Below are 12,506 nucleotides of genomic sequence, written 5' to 3' on the forward strand. Positions count from 1 at the left end.
TTAACTGAATCATATCATTTATAACTTATCAGTTAGATACAACTAGTTTTTTTGGCATTTTGTTTGTATCAAGATCTTATTAGAATATACGAAATCTCTAGCTAAGAATTTGAGACAAATAATATTGACTTTTAACATGGGTCAAGAACGCTTGTGTATCCCTTTACTAGCTTGAGTTTGTAAAGACGAATCTCAAGTACATATTAGTTATGGTCCTCGGGGCTGAGACACTACGCAATGAAAATTTTTCAAATCGAAATAATTTCAAATTATTTCTAAATTAATTGTTTATATTAAGCCTAAATTAAGTCTGAAATAATTTCAAACCGCATTTTCAATTTCAGTTTAATTCAGGGTCCATCTTTTCTTGACACCAATGTACCATGGTGAGCAGTGGTAGCGAGAATCCTAAGAAAATGATTCTTCCTAAGATTTTAAAAATATACTGCATATGTTTGTAGCAGACTGACGTGCTTCTCCTTTGAAATATACAAAATATTACTTAGGGGAAAATCTATGCTATTGTTCCTGAAAAGAAGAACTCTATTATCAAAAAACCTCTATCATCGTCTCATATCATCATCACATCGTATCTCTATCATATCATAAAACTCCATACTTAAAATCTTTAACATTATTTGCACACCTGCTTTTGTATATTACTTTTAATTTCAAATTTCATGTAATTTTTATATTGATAATTTTGTAAATAATACATTTTGTTTTTAAATCGTTGTTAAGGTTTGCTTGTTTTTGTTGTTCTCTATTGTTTTTTTTTTTTTTTTTTACTTACCTTAATAACGATTTTGGCTCTATTAGAGCTTGTGATTGAGTATTATTCAGAAAATAAATATTATATTATTTTCAGAGATCCTCTCTACTTATCATCCATCTACCTTAAATCCTCTCTACCTTGAATTAAAATCAAGTTACCATTAAGGCAGGGCTACTTGGAGAAAAAGCCAAGGCAGATAGTCTGAGAGAGGCAAAGCTGGCCTAAGCCTTTTTCAGGATTGTGTAAAAATGATGTCATTTTGCTTGTTGATAGAAATTATCCTGTCATCTGATTGAAACCATTTCTATCATCCATCCATCTATCCTTGGGAAGAACTAATGTAGATAGTCATAGAATTAACATCTATTAACATTTATGTTAATTTTTAATAAAAAAAACCTTATTTTAATCTGTTTTTAGTTGGGCACTTGTAAGCTATTGGCACACATACACAAGGGTGCAGAAAGTTGTGGTCACTGTGAACCAGGTCTCTTGCATATAGAAAGAAAGGAAGAAAAACATGAATTTAAAGGTATGTGTTGGTATATTCATATTATACCAATTTCTCTATAGCCTGAAACTAAAAGCATTAATTTAAATTCAAAGATTTTAATTGAAACCGTCCACTGTAGAAAAGGACTAAGGTTCCAAAGATTATAGGATTTACTGAAAAAACGTTTAATGTCTGTATGTTTCTATTTGGTAGGATTGTTGCATTTACTTACCAGGATTTAGGTTCTGCTAGATGCATCGCAAGTGTCCTTTACTTCTTTTACTTATCTTATTTATTTCATTAGCTACATTTCACAATTTGTTTTGCAGAGAAAGACTCCTTCTTTTACAGTTTTTTTTTTTTACCGTTATCAGTTTATTATTTACTAAATATGGGAAAAAGAAAAGAAGCCCGAAACTGTCCTGGCTCATTATAACCCTAAGACCTGAGTAGAGCACAAAAGTATTTTTCTGAGTTCCAAGATCAGAACCATTTTTCTCTTCCAGATTTCTAAGATGTAATTCCGACAAAGAGGACCCGAACTCTCAAATTTTCTTGTTTTCTTTTTTAAAATTTTTAATTTTAATTCATTTTCATAAAATGTTGGATGCAAGTAAAGCTTCAGCCCTGCCCATGAGTAGACTGACACAAGTAAAGCAGGAATCCATAGATGGGGAGAGGATGAGTTTTCCATAATCTTGTTGTCAGCATAAACACTAGTTGGGGTTGTTGGATTCTAACTAAATATGAATTAAAAGAAAGAGCTAGTGTTTTAATTGTACCTTTAAAGTACTATGACACATTTTAGACACTGGGGAGGGAGGCGGGTGTGATTGTTTTTATGAGGGTACCTACCAGAAGAGGTTTCTGGATCTCAATAAAAACTAGTTGGATGCTAGAACTAGTGTCCTATTTATTGTGTGAGGGATCATGATATGATTCAACTTTTCTAAAGAAAGTAAGGTAGAGTGACCATTTCGTTCTTATTACCGGGACATTGGTGGCTATCAAGTATCAACCTAGCTTTGGGGAAAGTAAGAGTGATTTTTTTAGAACTTTTTTCAAGACCTTTTTCTAATACCTTTTGAACGATTGGATACAACCTGACTCAGGTGGTGCAAGGAAAAGGGTATCCCTTATTTTTTTTTTTTTTTGCATTAGTACATCTGCCAAAAAAGGTAGTCAGACCCTAGCCAAATCTGCCGGGAAGAAAGAGCTGTCGTCTTAGTTATGCGTTAGCGATCTAGACCCTATTTTGGGTGCTTTGTAGAAGGAAGGGAAGTGGGTCTGCAAATTCTTATCACTGTAGCATCCATCAGAACAGGTCGTAGGAGTTATGCCTTTAGGGGTTTCAAAGCTGACTGCCCTCCGTGGGAAGTAAAAAAAGTAGGGGGGTCCCCAACTTTTGGTATCAATAGATCTAAGAAAAGAATGGCGGGATCTCAAGCGAATCTGTTGAGAAGTAAGAGTAAGTTTCTTAGTTCTACTTTTTTGGGGGTCGATACTCTTTTCAACCTTTTTTCTTTCAACCTCAGATAAACGCCTCCAAGATGTCTATCTGAAGCATTTTCAGGGTTCAACAAAACTTCTGAAATTTCATGGATAAGTGTCTTAATTGTGCCATTTTAGTCTGGCCTAATACACTCTCCTTCCTCAATCTACTCATAGAAAGTGGAGTTCTTTTTCACCACTGGCCAAAAGTCTTGTCATCATGACATTAGATTTATTGTTAATGTCCTATTTTTGACATTTCACAGGAGTTCAAAACTAGTCCAACCTCTAATGGGAATAGGTGTAGTAAATTATTATAATCATAACATCTCTCAGTGTAGTTGTTGTCTTTGAATCAAACTTGATAGAAGGTAAGAGTAAATGTAGCAAATCCGTACCTATTTGACCTTTGAGGGAAAGGGGGAAAGAGGGCTCCTAATTTCTTATCATCAGCGTATATCGAGGCTTAACCAGTAAGATCCAGGCTTATAGTCATGCTTTTCAAGTATTCATGCCTAATCTAACCTGTTTTCTATGGGGAGGGTAGCAGTTTTAAAATCTCACGTCATCAACCTAATAACACTTTATGGGCTAACAAAATGATCCCAAACGTGGTCAATAATTTTAGTTTTGGAAGTCCATGTTCGATCTAACCTCTATTAGGGAAGGGCTAAATTGTTTACATCTACACCTGTCAGGTTTCATTCAAGCTGGTTGTGAGTAGCAGCTAGGATGTTGGTTGCACTTTTGGAGGAGGAGAGTTCGTTTGATCTAGTTACTTGTAGAGTGCTTGTTGCTAGAAGCAAGTGCCAAATGAGCTTTAAGGCTCTATTTTGTGTGTTTTTTTTTAAGAAGTATGCACATATTCCAAAAATATACGGATGGTTCATAGCTGTAAATGAGTGGTTTAGGGCTCTTCCATCGGTAGTCAAAATAAACTTTGCTTATAAAGAGACCTGTAAAATGGGTATTTTTTACTGGCCGATTTTCTTTTTCGTATCAGATCCACGTACATTGCCTTTTTAGTATGCAGTTGGAATTGGTAGCATTTATTTTTTATTTCCAATTACGTGTTTTCTTTAGACGGGAAGAAGTCATCTGAAAAACAGCGAAGAAAAGAAATGAAACGCCTGAAAGAAAAATATGGGATTCAAAAACCAATAGAAAATGTACAGATAAAAGAAGGATACGAAGACAGAGCTGAAGCCAGGCGAAAAGAGAAAGGAGTCGATTATGTCAACGCGAAAGTGGAAACTGCTTCAATTGATGCGTAAGTTTATTTGATGTTTGATTGTCTTTTGTTGTCTTTTTTCTATCCCTTCCATTTAACTTTTCAAAATTCTTTTTATTCTCCTCTGATTTATGGCGCTATATATCCTACTTGTAAAACATAGCCTAACTATATGAGGTTTATGACTCAAAATTTACTTTTCTGTTGTTCAGAATTTTCGAAAGAATTTACGAATTCAAAAAACGTGGCCCTGGCTTGATAAAGGTAAAATATGTGATGCTTAAACACACAGTATTGTAGTTCGCTCAGGTATACTTTTTTCTTTATATTGAATCTGTTCTTAAGTATTGTTAACAATTTCTCACAAAGTTAGACTGACAAACTCAACCTAAATATAGATGAGCCCACGCTAAATTTGACCTAGCAAGATCTTAACTTGGAGCTCAATCCAGTAGAACTCCACCCACGAAAAATTCAATCTGCACAGAGACACATTATTATGGTCAATCTTTGCATAAAGCCTTGTAAATTTGTTAACTTAAACTAAATCCTTAATGTGATTGTAAATTAAGTTTGCCCAAAAAAAACTCAAAGACCAAAATATTAACCCAAGCAAAAGCAAACCTACATAAGATTTAACCTTGTGTAAAAGTAAGTCAAAGCAAAAATCGAACCTATAAAATAACCCCTGAAAAATTCAGCCGGATCCACATCGATCCACGAACTATTCAAGTGGTTAAACATGATCCATAGTAAAATTCAGAAAGGACTTTCCAGAGAATCCTGATTCGATAGGACCTTTCAGGGAATCCTGATTCGTTAGAGATATAATGTATCTGTTATGGTGACGGACTATTTAGGGTCTCATTTGGGCTCGAAAGTGTGAGTTGGAAGGATTTCTCCCCTTCTCTAGATCATCTCAAATCCAAAGTTGTATATAACATACAGTTCTGGAGGTAGGGGCAATGGGACAAGCATGAGCTAACGTTATGACCTCCAAGTAGATACATTAGATAAATTAAGTCTATAATTAGTAGATAAGTAGACAAATTAAGTCTAGTTCCTGTTAATATGGCTGCTAGTAATTAATATTTTTACGAATGTTTTGTTAAATTTACATGTGAAAAGCGTTGCTGGGTCCAAGGATACGAATCACAAAACAAAGCTAACGTGGTAAAACCCCAAAACAAAGCAAAATTTAAGATACAATGACTTTCAGTCATTTTATACCAACCGGTGCTCATCAAAGCAATGTACAAAAAATTAAGACACTTTTTGCAGGGGTTTTATCTATATTATTTATTCGGGGAACCATTTCACACATTTTGGGTTATATTGTTCGGGGACTGTGTATTGTATGTTTTGAAATTTTGCTTGTACTTTCTTCGTCTTATAGAGGTTGAGTATTTTGGTTGATTGATATACCTTCGACAATATTGTGATTTCAGTTTGTTTTGTCTGAGCCCTACTTATGTAAGTTTTAATCGGTTAAAGTTTAGCTCTAATGTTGCGTCCTGATTTGAGTTTTTGGATCATTTTTTGTGAGTTCATATTTTTTGACTGAATCCTTGATCTCTCCGGACTGAGTAGATTGACTTCTGATGTGTTAAATTTTAGAAATTGAGTTTTAACCGTATTGAAATTAGCTGGATGGATTTTATGGCACTTGCCCGTCGGCCAAGTGCAATATAGCGATCGCAATTTCTGTCCGTCGGTCCTGCTTTTGCTAGTTCAGGCACTTCATATAAGCTAGGACGATGAAAGTTGGCAGGCATATCAGGGACCGGACTAGATTAAAGTAGAAATTGTCGCTTCCCCGTTTCGACCATCTGGGGGGAGTGGAGGGACGGTTAATTCGAAAAAATTATTTTAAAAATGTCTCCTTGGAAGACTACATAGTGTAGTGGATATGGCGTCGGTATTTCACTCCGAAGGTCGTAGGTTCATTTCCTGACAGAAATAATTGCTATTATAAGTTTTTATTTCTTGCTCTGCCATTTTTAGTATTTATTTTTAGTTTAATTTCAAATTTTTTTTTAAATGTCTGATAAATGTCACGTTTAAATGTCTGTTTTTTAAACGTGATTGGATCACGTTTTATGGTGATTAAATCTGGAATTTGATGTAGTATGGGCCAGCAAGCGTAGGAGGAGCTAAACAAGTGATGGATTTAAAGCGATCAAAAATTATAGAAAAAGCTATTCAGCTCCAGAGGCAGAAATCCCCCGCAATGGTGCTTATCATGGTAGCCTAAAAAAATAAAAAATATCACCGCGGTAAAATTGCGGAATGCTGGCTCTTCCGACTTCGTCACAAGTGCCATATGAGTTCTTCGCTCTTGTTCTTTTTAGGCCTAGTTTTGCTACGTAGGGCTGCTTTGGTAGAATTGGGCTTGTGTTAATTTTGCTTGGTTTAGTTTTGCGTATGTTGACATTTCCGTGACTTGCGCTTTGTTCGGCTGAGATTTCTCATATTGAAACTTGCCTGTTTGACTTTTGTGTGCGTAGGCTTTTGCTAGGTAAAGCAAGTTGCTAGTTAAATTGGGCGCAGCTTGTATTTCCTTTTATTAAACACTACTTTTAACTGAAACACCGAAGATTTTGACGTTCTAAATGGGAGAGCTAGGACTCTTTCTTCTAACCAGGAGATTAATTCTCGCTTTCCATTAGATGAATTTCAGACTGGTCCCTTCAGTTAGATGTCTTAATACCAAGAATTTAGAGCCCGCTTCCCTACTCTTCCCTACCCTAAATAGGTAGCGCCAGATATGCTTTTCAAAAGCACTAAGCAGAACATCATGTCTTGATTTAGGGACCCTTGCCAGTTCCCTAGCAGAGGCGTGGCTGTGTCCAAACACCCCAAATAAACACCGAGGACTAGCTCTTACTTCCCACCAAATTTGGTTGAAATATGACAAGCCCGACTTGTAGAAGTGCAAATGAAAAGGTTCCAGGAAACCTGCTCCTTTTTCCGACCTTCGGGACGGATCGCAGCTGGTCTTGTTCCAGCCGTTTCAGATTCAAGTCTCCTATGCACTTGAAAGTACAAAAATCGAGAATAATTGAAAATTTCATTAAAAGGATTGACAAATTTATGATTAGGAATTTCCAGGTTCATGTTCCCAGAATTAAACCCTGAAAACTAGAAGGAATGAATTGTTTTCGAACGCTGCTCCAGAAGAGATAATTTCAGACCAGCCATATTGCAGATAATTCCAGAGACATTGCACGGTTTCTTAAGAATGTACTTTAGGAGCTAAGATAGTTTTTTCTTGCTAACTGTTTATACTACTTAGCTAGTCTATTTTATTTTCTGGAAAATTGATGTTTTAAGACTTTTTTTGTGCTTTTAGTTAAAACATTGCATACTCCATAAGAAAAATACATTTAGAAGTGAAACAGTTTTGTTTCGCTACTTTTGTATGCTATTTAGTAGGCTAGAATCTTTTTTTGTGAACATTAAAAGAAAATTAGTAAGCTTGTATCCTCTGTTTCACTATCTCTATACCTGAATTTTGTTTGTAGGAATGGTATTTTATTTTCACCGTTAGGTCCAAAGCTTTACTTGTGAATAATTGAGGTTCTTGGACAGTTTTAGTCTGCTTATGTTCTTTTGGTTAGATGAAATAATTTCTAGAAAGCATTTATTTGCGCTGAATTGGGAAGTGCAGCCATGATTTTTTCTTCCCTCACAGTTTTTGTGGAGTAATTTTTATGTTGTCGATGCAAAATTTGACCCATTAACTTAAACACAAATTCATTTCTCTTGAAACCTGTTCTGTTTACCATTTTTATGCATTATTCAAATAAGTAACTATGAATTATTCGTTCTAGCGCTTGCTGTTTTTCTGTAATGACTGTTTAAAGCTTTTTCTTGTGTAGTTCTTGGTGTTAAAAAAGAAAAACTGCATAATGCTAAACCTTTGAGCAGTGTAAAAAAATGGGCAAAAGTTGACTTTTTATCCAGCATACTTGTATGTGCTAGGTAAAGTATCCTGGAAATTAGAAGCTTGATAAACAAAAATATTTAGCCGACCCAAATTTTAGAAAAAAATATAAAACTGTTTTTAAAAACTTAACACAAAACATCTGAAAAGTTTTAATGATTTAATTTTCTCAAAACAATGAAAAGTTTCTGATTAAATTTTGAACTCTGCTTAAAAATTAGCATCAGGGTCACAATGAAACTTCCTTGCAATGATAACGTCAAGTTTATATGCTTAAAGGTGTAGGTCACTAAAATAGTCTGTGACATTCACCTGCTATTTAGTTTTTTCTATCGTAATTAGTCTTGATGTGCTCGATTTTGCTGCTCTCTGTTTTCAGTATTCTTAACTTGCTTAGCCAATTTCGTAATTCAGGGTGTCCACTACTTGGTCTAGGATAAATAGAAGAAAATACTGATTAATCTATTTTTACCAACATAGGATAAAAGAAAGGGGAACCTAACCCTAGCTTCGAGCGCTGATATTCAAGTTCCTATGGACTTGACTGCTAATGTTAGACTATGCTGCTAAAGATTATTAAGAAGCTAAATTTTTGCCTCGTATTGGAAAAAAAAATACAAAAGGAAGGAAATAACGAACTTGACATAAAATTGGTAGTAAAGACTATCAAAAATCAATAATAAAAAAAGGTTAAGAGAGGAAGCGAAATAAAAAAAGACAAATACAGGTGTAAGAAAGCTTTGGTTTAGATACAATAAGATTTCTCTAAGTAAAAAAACAACAGGAGAATAAGAATCGATTCTGGCTGAAAATTTGTCGCTGATGAGTTTTTGCTAAATGGGAACGAGGAAAATTTGTCATTGTGGACATAGTGAAATGATGGTGAAGGGGACATAAGCCTGTGACACATTGGGCCAAATACTGTGGAAATTACTCTTCATAGATCGTAAACTTGTAGTAGCCATACTGGTCGTAGCTGTGGTATCATTACAGCAAAAATACTGGCAGGGGAAGTGTTCGTAGAATCTGTTGCCTGTCACAGATAGTCCACAAGGGACCACGGCCGTGTGGTACTCACACCAGTGTCAGCACTGGTCCTGTGCTACTTACATTGCCTGTCATTTAGACATTGTTTAAAGGAGTGCTTTCCCGCAAGTTTTAAGTGTTAAATTATAAATCATTATCTGAATCTTTCTACAGGCTACTGGTTTTGCCATTTTAGTTTGAAGTGATTTTTCTGTAAAAAAAAAAGAAGAAAAAACAACTAGATATTCATCTTATAACAACTCTAAGTAATTACAACGTTTAAAAACTGTAAGAAGAAAAAAATATTGCACCGTCAAATTTAGCATGTAAGTGTAATTAAGGGAAGTTTTCCTAAATGTTAAAACGTTTTTATTTTTACTTTAAATCCCCACATTTTTGGAAAAAGAAGAAGAAAATATTTTGGTGATGAAGTTTGTATTGGAAATCATGTATGTTAGTTCCCATACGATAGATTAAGTTTCATTTTGTTCCTCTATAATATTGCTCTCCGAGGTGGAAGTTGGTTGTCTCTGTGTTGTTGTTTTTTGTATTCCTTGGGTGCTGATTTTTCCATTCTAGGAGCATAAAAGAAAGCAATAAAGGATTCAAGATGCTCTCCCAAATGGGATGGTCAAAAGGAGAAGGAATCGGGAAAACGAAGGGAATAGCTGAGCCAGTAAGGAATCCAATTTTTTCCCCCTCTGTTTCTGACTGTCCAACTGTTTGTCTGGGTTTCTCTCTCTCTCCTTCCCCCCCCCCTCTCTCTCTCTCTCTCTCTCTCTCTCTCTCTCTCTCTCTCTCTCTCTCTCCCTCCCTCCCTCCCTCCCTCCCTTCCCGCATCCTTCGCCTCCTAGTATATTGATATTTTATTTGCAAATGTGTTGATGGTTGACTCCTGCCAGATGATTTTTTAAAAGCTGTCAATGCTGCTATCTTGCGAAATATTATCGCACATGCTGGGAGTTGGGCCCGTGGAACACTGTATTCTTGTTTCTCATAAAATCATACCAGAATGGTGAATTAATATTTCGATATGTTCGTTTTAAGTATATTTATTTATCACAGTAATTCCTGTTCGTTTTTAGTTTGACGGGTTTTATGACTTTATTTCTGCTCGTCTTAGTTTCTAACTTTACTTTTCTGTGGTTAACCTTTCTTTGTAAAGATGTTTTTATCTTTAAATTATTATTTTAAAAAATCCTGGTTGTTTTTTTTTCCACCAGGTAATTGCTTCATTGATGTTTTGATGTATTTAGCCTATATTTTGTTACTCCGATAAATGGAGACATTTGTAATGCAAGCAATACATCGAAAGGAAAAAAAAACTCTTAGTAAGGGCACTGAATACAGCTCATTTTCCTCTTGGACAGCAGCCAATTGGGTTGCTGCATCATATGGCCTAGATAGAGCATTATCGCTTAATCTCTCGTTATACAGTATCGCCCTTTGTAAAAAAAAATATATATTAATATTGCTTCACGGTACGAAACATGACCAAAAAGATGCGAGAACAACCAGCTACGGGGGCTAGAATGTTACAGTTAAACCCAAGCTTTAACCAAGGTACGTTAGGATGTACCATGTGCTCCCCAAGAGAGACTGTATCTGGATTGTGGCTTTGGGGGTTAATAACGAGGATTTTGTGTCGAGCATTAAACCATTACGGTTATAATATACAGGAATTATTTCAATGACGGCCTACGTTGGTCTTATATTCAGTATGTTGTTGTCATAGGTTGCTAAAGACATGTGAGCGTGTAGGTCATTTTAAAATTCTACTTTGGCTTAACAACGTCAATATTGGCTCAACACCCAATCCTTTGAATATTTTTTTTTTAATTCTGCTCGTTTTAGGGCTCGATGCTACTTTTTATTTCTGTAATAAACTAGTAAAATTCCCGGTAATAAAGAGGGGCTAAATATAAATTTACCTCCCCAGCCTTTCTTAGAACTAATTCTATATTTATCTGAAGGCTCAATGAGAGTGAAAATTTTTTGGCATTAAAATGCACTTTTTGGGTTCTGCATACCCCGCCTACAAAATGATACCACCACCCCTCGTTCACAGTAGCTGATGTGCACTTCCAAATGATGGTATATAGTCTTGTGTAATATGAAAAAAATTAGTTTAGTTAAAAGAAGCTTTAAAATAAATGTCAGATATATTTTTTTGCAATAAGAAGAGAGGAATCACCATGCAGCACCCTTATTCAGGCTTAGTCTAAATAAAGGGAGACGAGAGATCAATTCCTAAACCCCAACCTCCATACCCCATCCTATATTTATCTGAAGGCTCGTGGAGAATTGGATAATTTGGACATTGAAATCTGCTCCTTTACGCATCTGGCACCCCACCCCCTGCCTACATACTAAACTACGGCTTTTCCCTCATAAAAGCTGATTTACAATCGTACATTTTCCTTGCTTTTTTTTATTTGTCTTATTTTCCCTTTGGCTGCTCAACTTACATCTGGGGAGAATTTTCAAGAGGCGAATTGTCGAGAGATTTTCCGGGGAGTGAAATTTCTGCGCTGAGAATTTCCCTGGGAGAATTTTACGCAAGGAAATTTTCTGGGGGGAATCTTCTGGTGGAGAATTAGACTGTCTCCCTAGAAACATCCAAAATGGTAAAAAGAATGGCAAAAATTTAACAGAAAATTTTCAACAGTATGGAGGGACAGGCGGGTGATGAGCATGATCACGTCCAACATTTCTCTTCAAGACAAATTGGTTATCAGCGAACAACATTTGCTAGTCATGTTGTCAAATGTTATAAGCATCTCAAATAGAATGTTTTTTTTTTACACTTAATCAAAATAGTTGTTGAATGCTCATCTAGGAAACATTTGACAAAAATTTGCCTCTGTCGCCATCGACCGAACTTTTTTTTTTCTATTTCAGATAAGGTTAGAAGCCCGCTCCGGCACTGCTGGTCTTGGTGCTGAAGAAATTAATATGCCTCCTTTGACGTTGAAACAAAAACACAAACGAGCAGCTCTTCTGAAGACAAAGCAAAGGTTTGAAAAGCTCCCTGAGAAAATAAAAGACACCAAGACCGAAGAACTATTTTAAGCTGAAAGCATCAAGTGAGTCTAATTGCAAATTTGAGGATAGTAGACTGAAGGATGTCACAGGGACATCTCTTCACGCTTTAACCCTTGATAATACCGAAAGTCTATTAGTTTTAAATTGTTTACTGTGTAGCCTGCTACCATAGTGATCTTTCTTTGCGGTAAAAAAAACTTTAGGCAACGTGAGAGGACAGGAAATTGTCTTTAGTCTTATGCTCAAAAGCAAACATTCCGCGACTCTTATGTCTCAATATTTAATTTTATGGTTATGCCCATGTATTGGTTCTATTTATTGAATTTGTAAGTGAATTAAATCAATTATTTCCCCTGAAACTTTTTTAACCCTAGTGAATCGACATGCCAAACATGAAGATTTAACTGCAAAACTTTGGCAATACCTACTCTGTATTAAATACTACGACAAGCTTTAAAACACATAAACTAAGACACACAGATAGCTTGTTAGATTGGAG

The 12,506-nt window shown here is 35.5% G+C and overlaps 1 protein-coding gene across 4 annotated transcripts in view; it reads left to right on the forward strand.

Moving 5' to 3' along the window:
- The window catches only part of LOC136027298 (angiogenic factor with G patch and FHA domains 1-like), an 88,664-nt gene that overhangs the window by 38,194 nt on the left and 37,964 nt on the right, over nt 1-12,506 (forward strand). For 2 of the 4 annotated variants that reach the window (XR_010617566.1, XR_010617565.1), the window contains exons 8-11: nt 1,196-1,307; nt 3,843-4,029; nt 9,542-9,638; nt 11,864-12,048. Coding sequence is in view for 2 of the 4 variants with exons in the window: in XM_065704403.1 (XP_065560475.1) it covers nt 1,196-1,307; nt 3,843-4,029; nt 9,542-9,638; nt 11,864-12,034 (567 nt within the window). In the remaining 2 variants the exon portion in view is untranslated. Of the gene's footprint in view, nt 1-1,195; nt 1,308-3,842; nt 4,030-9,541; nt 9,639-11,863; nt 12,367-12,506 lie in introns of those variants that run through there. The other 2 variants (XM_065704403.1, XM_065704404.1) reach the window with 1 other exon arrangement.

The sequence above is a fragment of the Artemia franciscana genome, chromosome 5 (assembly GCF_032884065.1).
Source record: "Artemia franciscana chromosome 5, ASM3288406v1, whole genome shotgun sequence".
Lineage (NCBI taxonomy): Eukaryota > Metazoa > Arthropoda > Branchiopoda > Anostraca > Artemiidae > Artemia > Artemia franciscana.